Source organism: Equus caballus, chromosome 1 (genome assembly GCF_041296265.1).
Source record: "Equus caballus isolate H_3958 breed thoroughbred chromosome 1, TB-T2T, whole genome shotgun sequence".
NCBI classification, from domain to species: Eukaryota; Metazoa; Chordata; class Mammalia; order Perissodactyla; family Equidae; genus Equus; species Equus caballus.
In genome coordinates this window covers 62,464,810-62,479,705 of record NC_091684.1, presented here as the reverse complement: position 1 = coordinate 62,479,705, position 14,896 = coordinate 62,464,810, and the positions used below count along the sequence as shown (strand labels likewise).

At 49.4% G+C, this 14,896-nt stretch overlaps 1 protein-coding gene across 2 annotated transcripts; it reads right to left on the bottom strand.

Annotated features, from left to right (window-relative positions):
• Positions 1-5,106: 5,106 nt before the first annotated feature.
• Positions 5,107-11,162, bottom strand: PLAU (plasminogen activator, urokinase). 2 transcript variants are annotated; one of them, XM_001502951.7, is made up of 11 exons: positions 10,851-11,162; positions 10,437-10,524; positions 9,954-9,987; positions 9,695-9,802; positions 9,195-9,369; positions 8,927-9,018; positions 8,519-8,738; positions 8,155-8,303; positions 7,441-7,581; positions 6,917-7,065; positions 5,107-6,242 (listed from the first exon to the last, which is right to left on the bottom strand). In XM_001502951.7, exons 2-11 carry the CDS (start codon positions 10,491-10,493, stop codon positions 6,066-6,068), a joined length of 1,302 nt encoding a protein of 433 aa, XP_001503001.3. In that variant the 5' UTR covers positions 10,494-10,524; positions 10,851-11,162; the 3' UTR covers positions 5,107-6,065. The 2 variants fall into 2 exon arrangements, with proteins under 2 accessions (XP_001503001.3, XP_014588855.1); XM_014733369.3 differs by having other exon boundaries at positions 10,437-10,519.
• Positions 11,163-14,896: the final 3,734 nt, after the last annotated feature.

The following is a 14,896-nucleotide window of genomic DNA, read 5'->3' as shown; positions in this document are numbered from 1 at the left end:
CAATGAGTAAGAGAATGACTGAAGAGAGGAAGACTGGAAGAGCTTGGTCCCACGTGGAGCTAGAACCGAGGTTGGGGCCTGACCGAGCCCCAGTCAGCCAGCCATTTTTAAATAGCAATGGGAGTCATTAAGCACATTTGTATTTTCTAAGGACTTCTCACTTTAGGTGAGCAGAATGGATTTGTCAGGGTGTGGGAGGGAGTGGAGAAAGAGACAGAGTCAATGCGGGAGGCCTCTTGGGAGTCTGCTGTGGTAGTCAAGGCAAGAGTTCATGGTGGTTTGGGTTCAACTAATGGTGGTGGTAAAAATGGAGAGAAATAGATGACTTCAAGAGCTATTAGGCAAATTGCCAGAATTTGGTGATGGATGGGATGAGGCAGGTGAGAGGAGAGAAGCATTAGGATGATTCCTAGGTTTCTGCATGTGAATGGAGGTGGTGCCATGATCTGAGACAGAGTGAAGGAAGAAGTCCATCAGTTTGGGACCTGAAGATACAGCCAGTTTGGGGCAGATTGAGTTTGAAATGCCCTATGTGCGACAACCAAAAGGGGGTGGCAAGTAGACAATGGAAAATAAGGGTCTGGAGCTCAGAGGAGAGGTCTGGCTGGAGATGAGCATTTGTAAATCAGTTGTTTATGGTGATAATTTAAGGCTGGATGTGAATGAGACTGCTTGGGAGAAAGTTTAGGCTGTGAAGAGGAGAAGGTCTAGGATCAGGTGTTGGAGAGCCCAACATTCCAGGCTAAGTAGAGGAGGTTGTTGAGACTGTGAAGGAGACTCAGAGATGTTAACAATTGCTGTGGAATGCTGTGGGAGCACTTTACTTTTATAGCTACTTTTACAATTGGGTGGAAGTTTTTAGGTAAGAGAGAAAAAACCCACTTTTTATAGTTCCTTGACCTTAATTAACTTTCTGGGTTTTGGAAAAAAGTACTTGAGGGCAAGAGGTGGTATTCAAAATATGTAACTAGCAGGACTTCAGAGTACCAGCACTTTGGTGGGCAGCTGGAGGAGAGAGGGGTCTCTCTCAGACCTGCTGTGTCAGGCATTAACCCTTTGGTTGGTGGGTCATGAAGAAATGGAGAAAGACTGGGCAGCAGGGGGCTACAAGGAGGGGATCTTGGCACAGCAGCTATTTAGTGATTGAGCAGTACTGGTGCCTGCTGCTGAGTATCAGCCCTGTCTAAGGGTCCTCACCAGCTGGATCCCACCAGCTCCTTCCCCCACTACTCTCTGCCTGTTCATTGCCCCCCAAACTCTTTTCTCTATCACGGCAGTTTATTCGTTATTTCTTGAGAACATCCTGCCTTTTCACGCCTCCGTGATCTTCCCCATGCCTAGAATGGCTTTCTCCTCCTCCTTTGGCAAGTTTCTTTGCATCTTTGAAGGCCCAGGTAAAATATCACCTCCTCTGTAAAGTCTTCCTTGATTTCCCAAGGCAAAATTAATTGCTTTCACATCATTGTTTCATGCACTTTATACATGCTTTCATTATAGTATTTATCACTTGAACTTTGGTCATGATTCTGTCTCCTTTGCAAAGTTGTGAGCTCTTGAGAACTTGGACTACGTCCCATTCATTCTTATATCCTCAGCATTCAAAACAGTGCCTGATGTTTAGTACTTAAAATTTTATTTTAGAGTTTGTTGAATGACTCTCAATGGGACTACAAGGTCAGAAGGGGGCCTAGACTATCTTTTCTCCCAATTTTCTATTTAAAACTCAGCAACAGTACCGACACATGCTACAACATGGATGAAACTGGAAAACATTACAGCAAATGAAAGAAGTCAGTCACAAAAACCGACATATTATATGATTCTATTTATATGAAATGTCCAGAATATGGAACTCATAGAGACAGAAAGTAGAGTGGGATTGGGGAGGAAAAGGGAGTGAGTGCTAATGGGTGTGAGTTTCTTTTTACGTGATGAAAATGTTCTAAAATTGGTTGTGGTGGTAGTTGCACAACTCTACGAACATACTAAAAATCATTGAGTTGTATACTTTAAATGGGTGAATTGTATGGTATGTGATTTATATCACAATAGTACTATTATTTAGAAAACACCTCAGCAACTCCTCTCACTGTGTCTGGTTCAAAGGGAAGTCTCAAACGGTTGCTGCCAAAGAGGAAGGTGGACATGCTGGGGGTGTGTGGAGGGGTATATGCAGGGATGTGGTTGCTGTGGGGAGTCAGCTTGGGCAAGCAGAGCACAAGTGGAAATCTAGTTGAGACCTGATAATAGAATGGGCCAGGGAATATTTCGGAAGGAGGGGTTCTGGTGAAAATGGAAACCACTTCAATGAAACCAGGTTTCAGCAAAAAAGTCTGAGGTTAGCTTGAGAAGGGTGAAGTTTTACTTTGAAACTGGTGGCTGAGCATGCTCTCCTCACTTGGCCTGGGAATCTTTTTTTTTTTTAAAGATTTTATTTTTTTCCTTTTTCTCCCCGAAGCCTCCCAGTACATAGTTGTATACTCTCCGTTGTGGGTCCTTCCAGTTGTGGCATGTGGGACGCTGCCTCAGCATGGTTTGATGAGCAGTGCCATGTCTGCACCCAGGATTCGAACCAACGAAACACTGGGCTGCCTGCAGTGGAGAGCGCGAACTTAACCACTCGGCCACGGGGCCAGCCCCTGGCCTGGGAATCTTTTAAGAAGAAAAAATTATAATCTAGGCCAGGGTTGAAATTCGGATACACTTAGCCTAGAAACCCAGCATCCCTGAAGTAGGGAGTGTGAAAGGAGGGCTGCTCTCCTTTCCCCAGGCTGGGCCCTGCTGAGAGGTCATATGTTATAGTGCTGGGCCTGCACACTCTGGAGCCCACTGCCTGAGTCTGAACCCTGGCTCTGCCACTTACCAGCTGCATTGCCTTGGGCAAGTCAGTCAATCTCTCGGTGCCTCCATTTTCTCTACTGTAAAATGGGGCCAATGATAGCATAGGATCGTTGTGAAGATGAAAGCAGCTAATATGCGAAGAATTTAACAGGGGCCGGCCCCGTGGCTAAGTGGTTAAGTTCGTGCCCTCCACTTTGGCGAACCAGAGTTTCTCCAGTTCGGATCCTGGGCGTGGACATGGCACCACTTATCAGCTCATGATGAGGCTGTGTCCCACATAACACAACCAGAGACACTCACAACTAGAATATACAACTATGTACTAGGGGGCTTTGGGGAGAAGAAGGAGAAGGAGGAGGAGGAGAAGAAGAAGAAGAAGAGGAGGAGGAGGAGGAGGAGGAAGAGGAAGAGGAAGAAGAAGAAGAAGATTGGCAACAGTTGTTAGCTCAGGTGCCAATCTTTAAAAAAGAAAAAAGGAATTTAACAGTGTCCAGGACACAGTGAGCACTAGAAGAAAGCAGTCCCTAAAGTGATTGACAGGGTAGTATCTGGAGCCATGAAACTGGTTGCTGGAGAAGTGGATGATCCCGGCCAGCCCCAGTGAGGTCTACAGGAATCAGGGAAGAGATAGCAGCTGGCTGGGGGTTGGGGGTGGTGGCTGGGAAATGGTCTGTAGAGTTAGCGTGCCATTGCTCAATCCCGCCAGTGGGGCTCATACTTCCTGTTTTCAGTGTCTGTGAGCCCTGATGCTGGAGCTGCTCATGTTGGAACAAGATCTTTCTTGGCCCCTGGGGGGGAACACAGAGGCTGAGCAGCAACTCAGCCTGGGCTGGGCCTCTTAGCTTCACATCACGCCTTTTCTTTCCTGGCAAGTTTCAGCCCCTACAAAACATACCAATGTAATCCTGAGGAGGAAGAGGGGAGGAGGTTCCCATTCAATTCCACAGAAATTTACATCACTTTGTAATAACAGCCACTGTATTTGTGCCTTTTCTAGGTGCCAGGATAACGCCAAGAGACTTATGAACTCATGAATCTTTATCACAGTCCTGGGAGGCAGATATTATCTCTTTTTCACAGATGAGGAAACTGAGGCATAGAGAGGTTAAGAGTCTTTCCCAAGTCACACTGCTTGTATTAGAGCCAGGATTCTAGTCCAGCTCACCTGACTCCAAAATCCATGCTCTGAACTACTGCATCATACTGAATAAGACAACATGCTAGATTGTGGGGATTAAAAATCAGATCCTTGCCCTCCAGGGGCCCATGGTCTAGGGAAGCCCGGAGACCTTGCACCCCCAAACCCCACTCAGAAAACTGAGTGTTCACGCGGAGAACACATGTTGACAACATCTTGAATTTTCTGGGTCCTTCACATAATCTGGCCAATGTCCCCAAAGGATCTCAATCAGGGGTGATAATCAGAAACATCTGGGGAGCTTTTCTACCATCACAATACGCGGCACTAGCCCTGACCTGATCACAATCTCTGTGGGTGGAGCATAGGCTTGTTTATATTTTTAAAAGGTTCTCAAGTGACTTGGTTAAGAAACACTGCCAAAACCCATCAACATAGCTTGGAAATTCCAATATTTTGGCATCCTACCTATATCTCCTGGCCTGCCTTCTATACCCCAGTTCTTCAGAAGCTGATATCTGGTTCAAAATATATGGTCACCTCCATTAGGATATCACCCAGCTTTAGATTCTGAGCCCCCTGATGTTAGGGATAGCAATGGCTGGTCACAAGCTCCATTAACACACTGAGAAAACTCAGCACCAGCCCCATGCACAGATGATGGGAAATTACATTCTGTTCCCTGAATGCTGCAGACTCAAGCTGAGCTGGTTTTAGATCAGCAATTTTCACTCAGGCAGATATTCTCCTTGGTTGAGGTCAGCCAAGGATTGTTGGGGTGGAGTGAAGAGAATATGGTGGGACTAATCCTAAAGAGGATCACTGTGTACAGTTGTATCAGATATACACTGCACAAAGGAAGCAGGCTGAGGACGGAATTGGGAGTTGACACCCAGCCTGCACACCATTTAGCAAGCCCTGGGGCCCTGACTTGGGGCATCTTTTTGTACATTACGTGCTTCGGAGGGCCTTCTCTACAATTCTCCTAGCCTCTACTTCTCAAAGCCCCATTAAGTCCAGAGATGCAGCTCCACAAGAGACTCTGGGGTACATGCCACCACCGTCATGTTCTACTTTCTATGCTCTCCAACTCCCTCCCATACAAGCACCAGGGAAGAGACAAAGTCTTCAGAAAATCACATTTTATTGATCGTCTTTATTCAAAATTACAAAAATAGATATAAATAAAAACAGCAGAATATAATTATTAAATATTCAGTGTACAGGAGTGGTCCTCACCCCATTCAGTGAGGACTGGACGAACTCCGCTAGAAGGTCAGAGGGCATAACTGGCCAAGAAAGGGACATCTGTGTGAAAGTGAAATGGAGACATCTACTGCTGGTCACAGGCCACAACCCAGAATGACACATTCATAGGCATCATCAGGTAGGGGACCCAAGAAGCCCCAGGAATGACCCATGACCTCTCCAGACAGACTGTTCTATGTGGCATCATAGTTCATATAGTTTAGGGAAATATCTAGACTTGCAGTCAGACACAGGAATACATTGGCTCACACTGATACTCACAGTCCATGCACACATGTGCAAACATACACACACACATATAATATTACCTGATACATTCATGGAATGCCAGAGCCCTTCTCTCAAGTCATTAGTGTCTCTACTCCCTAAACCACTGTTCCCACACCAGCCAAGCTCCCTCAAGAGACCTCAGTTTTGTTACACTTCCTAATTTGGAAATTATTCATTTCCCAACAGTGTACCTCATGAATGCCCACTGTTGGGGGAGCTAGGTCTCCTTCCATCCATACACAGAAGATGCCACTTTTAACTCCAGGAGGCTTTAATCCAGAAAAAGACAAACTACTGGTCAATACCATCCTGGGTCAGGACCATCCCTCCATCCTGGCCGGGGGGAGCTAGGCACCCAGCACCTAGGCTTATCCGAGGGTAAAGCTATTGTCGCTCATCCTCATGGGCAGCACAAGTAAAACCATCTTTGCAGAGCCTATGTTCCTCAGTCTCTCCCTGTATAGCTGGTGCAGGTGGCCCTACTGCAAAAATCACAGTTAGCATGGGAGGGTGGTGCCCTTCTCCTCCCTTGGCTCCCCAGGTCCTCTCAGAGGGCTAGGCCATTCTCTTCCCCAGTGTGAGTGCGGATCCAGGGCAGGAAGCGTGAGACCCTCGTGTAGACGCCTGGCTTGTCCTTCATGGCACATCCACGGCCCCAGCTCACAATCCCAGTCAGAGTCAGGCGGCCTTGGACGGAGCAGACCAGGGGGCCCCCAGAGTCTCCCTATTAAGCCAAAGATGCAAAGTGAGCCCTGGGAGAAGTGAGGAGGGGGCCATCTGATCCCACCACCCAATCATGCCTAAGAGAGAAGGGATTTTCCTAGAGTCAAAGCGCTTAGGGACTCCCCATTTCCTACCACATCAAGTTTAAATCCTCTGCTTGGCTTTCAAACCCTATAATCTGCCACTATTCCAGCTACATTCTCAGACCCTACTTCTTCCCATTCTAGAATATGCTGTGCTCATTCTTATTTTTTTATCTTTCCAAGATCCGCTTTCCTTTCTTCTTTTTGCTTCCTCAAATTCCCATTGAATCACATTCTCTTTAACGTCCCCCTAGTGTGACCACCCAGTTGGCACTCACCTTCCTCTCCTAATCATCTGATATAATTCACATCACACCCTGAGCACTGAGTTGTATTTTTCTCTATTGTTTTCTCTTTTTTATGGTCTTAGTCCCCCTCCCTCCCCTAGTCTGAAGTACCTAGCACAGAGCCAGGCTCATGACAACTGTTTGATAAACACATAAGGATTGGTTTAAACCTTTTAAGACCCAAGCTCCCCATTCTGGCTTCTTGGGGCTTTGGCTGGAGAAAGGCTTCCCAAAGCTGACAGGGATGGGCCCAGGAGCCCTGGGGAGATGGGGAGATGATGGAGAGAGACACTTGGAACTCTCACCTGGCAGGAATCTGTTTCCCACTGCGGGTCAGCAGCACACAGCATTTTGGTGGTGACTTCAGAGCCATAGTAGTGGGGCTGCTGACATTCCTGGTGGGAAACCAGCTTCACAACAGTCATTTTCAGCTGCTCTGGATAGAGATAGTCAGCTAGATGGAAGAAACAGGAGGAATTTATGTTAAGATGTATCTGTCCAGCCTTCCCACTGGGACTTTCTGCTAGGGAGGGGACCAAAAATCATCCCTAACAGGGAAAACCCTTATTCTTTTCCCACCCAAATCTGAACCTTAACCCCACCTATAGCCCCTCACCTCCCATCTATTTACCTTTATGACCCGTCATTCTGTAAACAATGCTCCCTACTCTGTTCCTGGACCCATCTGCTGCCTCCATGGTGCTCCCATCTCTATCTCCATACTCCTCCCTTGATCAAGCTGAGCTCATGTCTAGGTTACAAGTGACTTCTAGGTCACTGCTAGGTTACATTCCCCCAGGACACTCAGGCAGCCCCAAATATCACTTACTGGAATTCTGTTTTCCAAAGCCAGTGATCTCACAGCTTGTGCCAAAACGGGCATCACCATACATTGGGGGCAGGCAGATGGTCTGTATGGACCGGGACGGCTGTGCACACTGGCCTGTGCTGGAACTGATCTTCAGCAAGGCTGGGGGAGGGGAAAAGGGTTAGGTGATCACCATCTCTCCCCTCCAAATGCTGAGGGAGTAGCTGTCTATCCCTAGGTCAGTTAGGGTCAGGGGTCATCCTGGGAGATCTGCTGGTAGCTTGTCACCTGAAACAAGCCTCCCCTGTCCCATGCCTCAAGAGCTTTGTTCCAGCTGCTGACAAAAGCTTGGACAGCCAAGGATGCTGCATACAACTATATGGGTTTTTTCTGCAAAAAGTCCTGGCTGAGGTAGCTGGGCTAAAATCCAGCCCAAAGCTCTCTCCAACTTCTATATCCTGGACAGACAGAGGTTGCATCTCATCCCAGCCCAAGCCATATGCCCCTGGGGCCATTGCCGCCCAAGGGGGCTACCTGTTTGGAAATTCAGGAACTTTACAGAGGAGCACCAGGCCCCTCGTATATGTCACTCTGAACCCTTCTCCACCACTCCCTTTGTTGTGTAAAGCAGGGTCCTCAAGTTCCCCTACAACCTCAACCTCCTACCTGAGTCTCTTCTTGCACCCCTCTTCCCCCAGCCATCATCATTATGGCAGATGAGGGCTTTCCACTCACCAATATCGTTGTGGTGGGCGAGTGTGTCAGCACTATAGTCCTCATGCAAGATGAGCTTTTCCACCTCAAACTTCATCTCCCCGGGCGAAGTGGAGCTAAGCCTTGACCGACCCAGGTAGACAATGTAGTCCTCCTTCTTCGGGTAATTACTGCGGGAGGGAAGGTTTGTCACACAGTGTGATCTCATGAGATCCTGTCACTTTTCCCTCCCCACCACCTCAGAGCATGACTTGTTCCCAAGGCCGTGGGCTGCATGGAGTGGGGCTGAGGGAGCAGAATTGAAGTGGAATCCTTTGCTGGGAAAGAGGAAGAGATATGTTTGGGGTAGGGCGGCGGGTCAGGGAGAAGAGACAGAGGGACGTACATGAAGCAGTGTGTGGCGCTGAGCACCCAGCAAGGACTGATGAGGCTGCCACCGCACACATAGGTGACAGAGCCTCCACGGTGCCTCCTATAGATGGCTGCAAACCACGGCTGGTTCTCAGTGGTGGTGAATTCTCCCCCAATAATCTTAAAGCGGGGCCTCAGAGCCTTCTGGCCACACTGGAACTCTGCTTTTTCCGGAGGAGAGGAGGGACTTTTTCCTGGAGGAGAAAGAGAGGGATGTCTTTGGGAGGCAGGCAGGATAAAGTATCCCTTTCCTTGTCCTCTGACCTCCCAGTTTTTCAAGGCCTAGCAGGCCTCTATCCTCATCCCTCCTGTGATGGGATAAGGGGCCATATGCGTTTATCCCCTTCCGCCCTACCTTCATAAACAGGCCAGTGACACTCACCAAAAGAGCAGTCGTGCACCATGCACTCTTGGACAAGCTGCTTTAGGCCAACCTGCACATAGCACCAGGGCCTTCTCTGATTGTCTGGGTTCCTGGCAACACAGAGGGTAGAGGGTATCATTCCAACCCTGAATGCCTTTCCTGCATCCTCCCCTCCAGGGAAGAGTCAACCAGAGGCCTTGCTTTTCTCATGCTATGGCCAGCACTCTGGAAGCAGGAGGGAACAGTAACAAGGGTTTCCGCGAGGCCCTTGCTGCCCCCACCTCACCTGCAGTAATTGTGTTTCCCCAGGCCCAGCTGAAGGGCATCAGGTCTGTGTGCATGGTACGTTTTCAGAAGGACAGTGGCAGAGTTCCACTCCAGGCAGGGCCGGCCCATGATGTCAGTTTTGGCCTTCCCTCGGTAAGAGTGACCATTCCCTTCATAGCAGGTTTTTGATGTATCTGTGGAAGAATGTGAGGATGAGAAAATATTAGAAAAAGGAGGAAGTTTAAATAGGCATTTTAGAGACCCTGTCAGGCCTCACATGATTATAGGCCTGGGAGAAAACACTAGAAAAGGGTCTCCTTCCATCTTCATCTCACATTCATGCAGCCACAGTTTCATGAGATGGTGTGTGTTTGACTATGTACATCACATAGGGATAAATATGTCCCTCACACCACCTCCAGCTCCTAACTCCTGCCTGTTCTTGCATCCCACCCATCTCTCCCTGCCCCTAAATCTCTGGTGTCCCCTCCTCCCCAGTTAGAGTCAGGATCCCCATACCTATCTCACAATGTTCCCCTTGGAATTTCTTTGGGCAGTTGCATCGCTGAATGTTGGAGAAGAACTTGTAGGACACACATGTTCCTCCATTCAGACAGCCACAGTTCGCTGGAGAGCACAAAGGTTAGGGGTATAAGAAAAGAGTGTGGGAGGAGGCAAGGGGGGAGCCAGCCCTTCAGCCTGGACAGGAAGGGTTGCCCCCTGAGTCTTTTCCAAGATGTCTGTGCAGCCAGATATTGCGCAAGGGATGGATACTCACATGCACTGGACGCTGGATGAAGTTCATGGCTGCCCTGGAAGAGATGGGAGGGAAAGGGGGAAGTTCACTAAAGGTCCAATGCTCCTGGGACTCCAGGGTGTGGATAAACTGGCCCCAATCCCAAAACTCACCCTTCCCTCCAGCTCCCTCTCTCCTCGCTCTGTTCATGTCTAAGTAGCCCTCAGATGGAAGATCATAGATTTCCGGCAGGAAGAAATGGATTGACTCAAGCAAGCTTCACATATCAGGTGCCAGCAGGCTGGGGTAGTCCCTGCGGTTTCTTCCTCCCTTGCCCGCAAGTGCGGACTCCCCTGGTTCTCAAGGCCCCCTCTGCCACACCTGTCCTATTTTCCTGGGAGGGTCTGACCCTGCTGTTGATGGAATTCAGAGGACTCCGGTTCCCTATACAGCCCCCTTCCCCCGGCGCTGTTCAGGGGTCCTGCAAACCCCGCCGCCATAAGTCAAAGCAGGGAAGCCACTCACTTCGGAGTCGCTCACGACCAGAGTCCAGAGGAGCACGCAAGCCAGCAGGATTCCCATGGTGGCGAGGCTGGGGCTCTAGACAGCTGCTCTGCAAGGAAAGGAGAAGTCAGGGGAAGAAGCGGAGGAGCGAGAAGGCGGGCGGGGTGGGTTACTGCAGTTCACGGCAGGAGTCCCGAGGTCCCTTGTGGGGCGAGCCCGCAGTGACCAGGCTCTCCAGGCTCGGCCGTCTCTCCTCTCTCGGGCATCGGGGGTCCCGACGCCGCCTGGACCAGCACCCGCACGGCACGGACACGGGCAGCGGTGACTCGGCCGCTGCCGCCGCTGAGCCGGAGCAGCCGGGGTAGGGGGAAGGGAAGCCAGCAGAACAGGACCGCGGCGCATTCGCCCTGCGCTCTTGGGGCGGCGTGCACTCACCGGCGGCTGCGGCGAGAGCACTGCGGGGCCGGAACGGCGGGGGCAGGTTGACTCTGACACTTGGCGGGGCTCCGGGGCTCCAGTCTCCGCGCTGTGCTGCTAGCCAGCGGCGCGTGCTCTATATTAGGACTCGCCCAGCCTGGCCCCGCCCCAGCCCAAGATCGCCCTTCCCACTCCCTTCCCTCCTCTTCCCTGGAGCCCCGCGCGACGTCGACCCCGCGTCCTTCCTCAGCCTTGACTGAGTGTGAGGGGCAGCGCGGTCCCTGGCGGAGGGGACGAGCCACGTCTGAACTGAGGGATCTAGAGGCATCTAAATTCACCGCCCCCTCCTCCCATTTACCTGCCCCGGGCCCCGCCCCAGTGCCGGGCTCCGAAGTGGAGAGAGGAGCGGAGGTCCCGGGATTCTCTCCCGTTACAGCTCTGATGATTCCCCACAGATCCCCTAAGTCAGCTTTTCTCCAGCCTTTTCACACTCGACCCCCAACTACCTGGGAGGATGATTCCCACCCTAGGTATATAGGGGCATAGTCCGCATTCATATAGCTATGAAGTCTCTTTCTCAACCTGAAAATGCACGTGACTCTCACTGAAACACAGACAAACCCCCTGCTAATAGGGGCTGCTTCTGTCGAATACCGGCTACACACAAATCGTCAACGCAACCAGCAGATAAGACAAAGCTAAGTTTATTGCTTACCGCGGTTAGGGAGTTTGGTCGTGGGGGACCAGAGAGGGTAGGTAAGGTCGCATGTTATTGAGAATTTGCAGTTTAAGGGTGGTCTTTGCAAGTGTGGGCTTGATAAAGATTAGATAAGGGTCATGATATAATATTGTAGGATTGTGAGAACAAGGTCTTAGGGCACAAACTGTTCATGCTTTCTGTTGAAGTGTTGATGGGTCTTTCAGGAAGTTCCTACAATGAGCAACCCATTTATTTGCTTGGGCCGGGGTATAGTTAGTTAATAAAGACAATGGAATAGTAAAGCGTTATTAATGTAGACAGTAAACTGTGGAGGGGTAGGAAGTTCTGTTTTCACCTCTGAGGAGAAGAATTAGGGAACTGGAGGACAAAAATGAGAAGAAGTTTTATTTTTCACTGTATGCCCTTTTACACTGTATAAATTTTTGAAAACACGTCCTTGTATCATCCATTCCAAAAAGATGATTACAGATTTCTGAATGCATGTGTATTTAGTATTCTACTTCATCATACAGCCTTGTTTCTAATAAGATTAAATAATTGCTTATCATAAGATTGGCCTCCAGAAAGACAGACCATGTGTAAAGGACTCCACCCATTCTTCCTGCCTGATGGCGAGTGCACATATCTGTGTACACAAGCACATGCACACACACATGCACACGCACATATCCCTCAGGCATAAAGGAGCTCAGCAGGAACTCTGAGGTTCAGTCACCCACATCCCTTTTGCCTAGTGTTGGGAACCAGAGCTTGAGGTCACTTTGATTCCACGTAGCAAGACTGTCTCCCTTAATGGGAGGGGAGGAGACTGAGTCCCTATAACTCATTAGAGGCTCACAGCCAGGCCCAAGGTTTGGTCCCTCTCACTGACTAGGCCTACAGCATTTTGCTGTCTAGCAAACTTGGACCTTGGTTCTGCATCCACTTGAAGGCGGCAGGAAGAGGTCAGGGAGAGTGCCAGGAAGGAGGAAAGCCTCTTTGCTCTGCTCGGGCCAGAGGTTTCAGGACGCGGGCCTCTGTCTGGGGAAAGTACAAGTTAACCTTCCAGCTTTCAGGAGGCAGGTGACCCATCGTCCTCCAGAGAGAGTTTTTCTGTGCCAGGCTGAGCTGCCACTTCCCAGGGGATGGACTGAGTCAGAGGTACTACAGGCCTGAGACCTGGCCTCTCTACTTCCTCTAGAAGACTGTGACATGTTTTGTTTAGATTTAGAACCCATTAGTTGTAAACAAACGTGATCAAAATGTAAACAGAGATGTTGCAGCCTGAGGACTTACCCCGAAACTCCTAGGTTAGTTATCAGGAAATTCCCAGCAGTCGCATGAATCACAGAGCTCCCCAGCAGCTCTCATGACTCCAGATTACTTGGCTGGAGGCTGTCATGCTGATTCTCAAGAGCAGGATGACTTCATTTCCTCCTGGTCAAAGAGGCTTGGAGACCGTTATGCAGCGTGACAATCTCTTCCCTCTCCTTCCCCCTGCGGCCTCTTCACCTGGTTGAACAATTCTAAAGCCTCTAACTCTTCGTAGAACTTCCTTTTCATTCTGTGATCTTTGGCGCTCTCTAAAATCTCTGTGTCTGTCTTTTGGTACACAGTCTGTGCTAGTCTTTCAATCCTTTGAGAGCAGAGATCACATCTTAAGTAACTTTGTCTCTCCCTCAGCACTTGGTGCGTGCCTTGTTCACGCAGGTGCTTTATTATAAATGAATCGGGAACAAGGGGGAACAGAGGGCTTTGGGGCATCCTGGAAGTTTCCCTCCTCTTTGTCTTTTTTTCTTGCCATAAAAAATAGTCCTGGCATCGTTTCTGTCTTGTGCTTAAAAGCACTTTGATATAAACTATTCCTCTTTAAACTCACAACTGCCGTATGATATAGCTGAGAATTTTTATTCCTATTTTGCAGAGGAAGACAATGAGGTGGAGAGAAGATACACAGTTGATGAGTAACAAAGCCAGCACTAGAACCCAGGTTTTCTGATCTTTGTTCCCTTGCTCTATACCTCACAGCTTCCATAAGAGAAAGGTACAAGACAGAATGCTGTGCAGAGAAGGGCCAGCTGATGTAAGATATTCCAGCTCAGGAGAGTCCTCTTCCTGGCTTTGGAGACCTTCTAGAAACACTCCTCAGACTATGGGCTCCGAGCTTCTGGGAGGTTCTTGCTGTAAGATGAGTTAGTTGCTTGTCTGAGTTCCAGGAACTAACTTGGAGGTCTAGGCTATCTGAAGTTTCTATCAAGGATAAGAGAAAAAGGAACTGAATGTTTGTGACTTCGTTCTGTTCCTGACTCTCAGTGTAAAGCCACCAGCTCCCTGCCTCTGTGTCTCAGGAATCCAGACCTTCAGAGTTAGATGTGACAACAGAGACTAATGGAGGGGCCCCTTTTCCTGGAGCTGCTCATAAAAGGGCAGGCAGATGCCAGGTGGGCAAGGAGGACCAGGATGTCCAAAATTGGCCCTGAGACTGTGTCCAGGAAACTGAGCCCCTGAAGGGCTATTTTCTGACCAGCAGGACCCCAAAGGAAGTTCATGTCCAGTCATAGGATGTATTCCTGGACTGCCATACCAAGAATGTTCACATGGTACTATAAAAAGAGCACAGTGTCTAGCCTCCAGTCTGCCACATCTAAGTTGAATGACCTTAGGCAAGACACTTAACTCTCGTGATGTCAGTTCTCCATCCATAAAATAAGGCAATGCCTGCCCTGCCTATGCCTCACTTTGCAGATTGAATGAGACCATGCTTGTGTGTGAAAGCATTTGTTCATCTCTTTGTTCATTCATCCAGTACTTATCACGGGCCTACTATGTGCCAGGCACAGTTCTAGACACTAGAGATAGGATGAACTTTGAAAACCATAATTTCTACCCTGAGTGCCTGCCTGGCCTTCCTGACCATGGCTGTACTGGCCCAGAAGACTAGGCCATTCTGGAATCCATCCCAGGATTCCAGTTAAGTGAAGATGCTATGTCCTTAGCCAGCGTTTCCCAGCAACTGGCCAGCTGCATGTGCTGCTCGCCCCCACAACCCCAACTCCCACTTCCCCCGACTCCTTTCTGTTGTCTGCGGCCTGAAGCTCTTCTCTTTCTTTCCTACACTGGGGCAGACAGATTCCTGTGCAGTTCTGGGAAGGAGGTGCTAATTGCTGGTCATATAGCTTCCTTGGGTCTGAGGACTCCTTCTCCCTGCATGTTTAGTGCTAAGGGGAAAGATGCTGTTGTCACAGCTGGCACTGAAAGCCACATCTTGGGCCTGGTAACACGATAGGGGAGGTGCTGGAGCTGCTAGGCCCCCAGTGGCCTGTGGAAAGAGTGGGGCGGGAGAAGCCACATTCTTGCTTCCTTA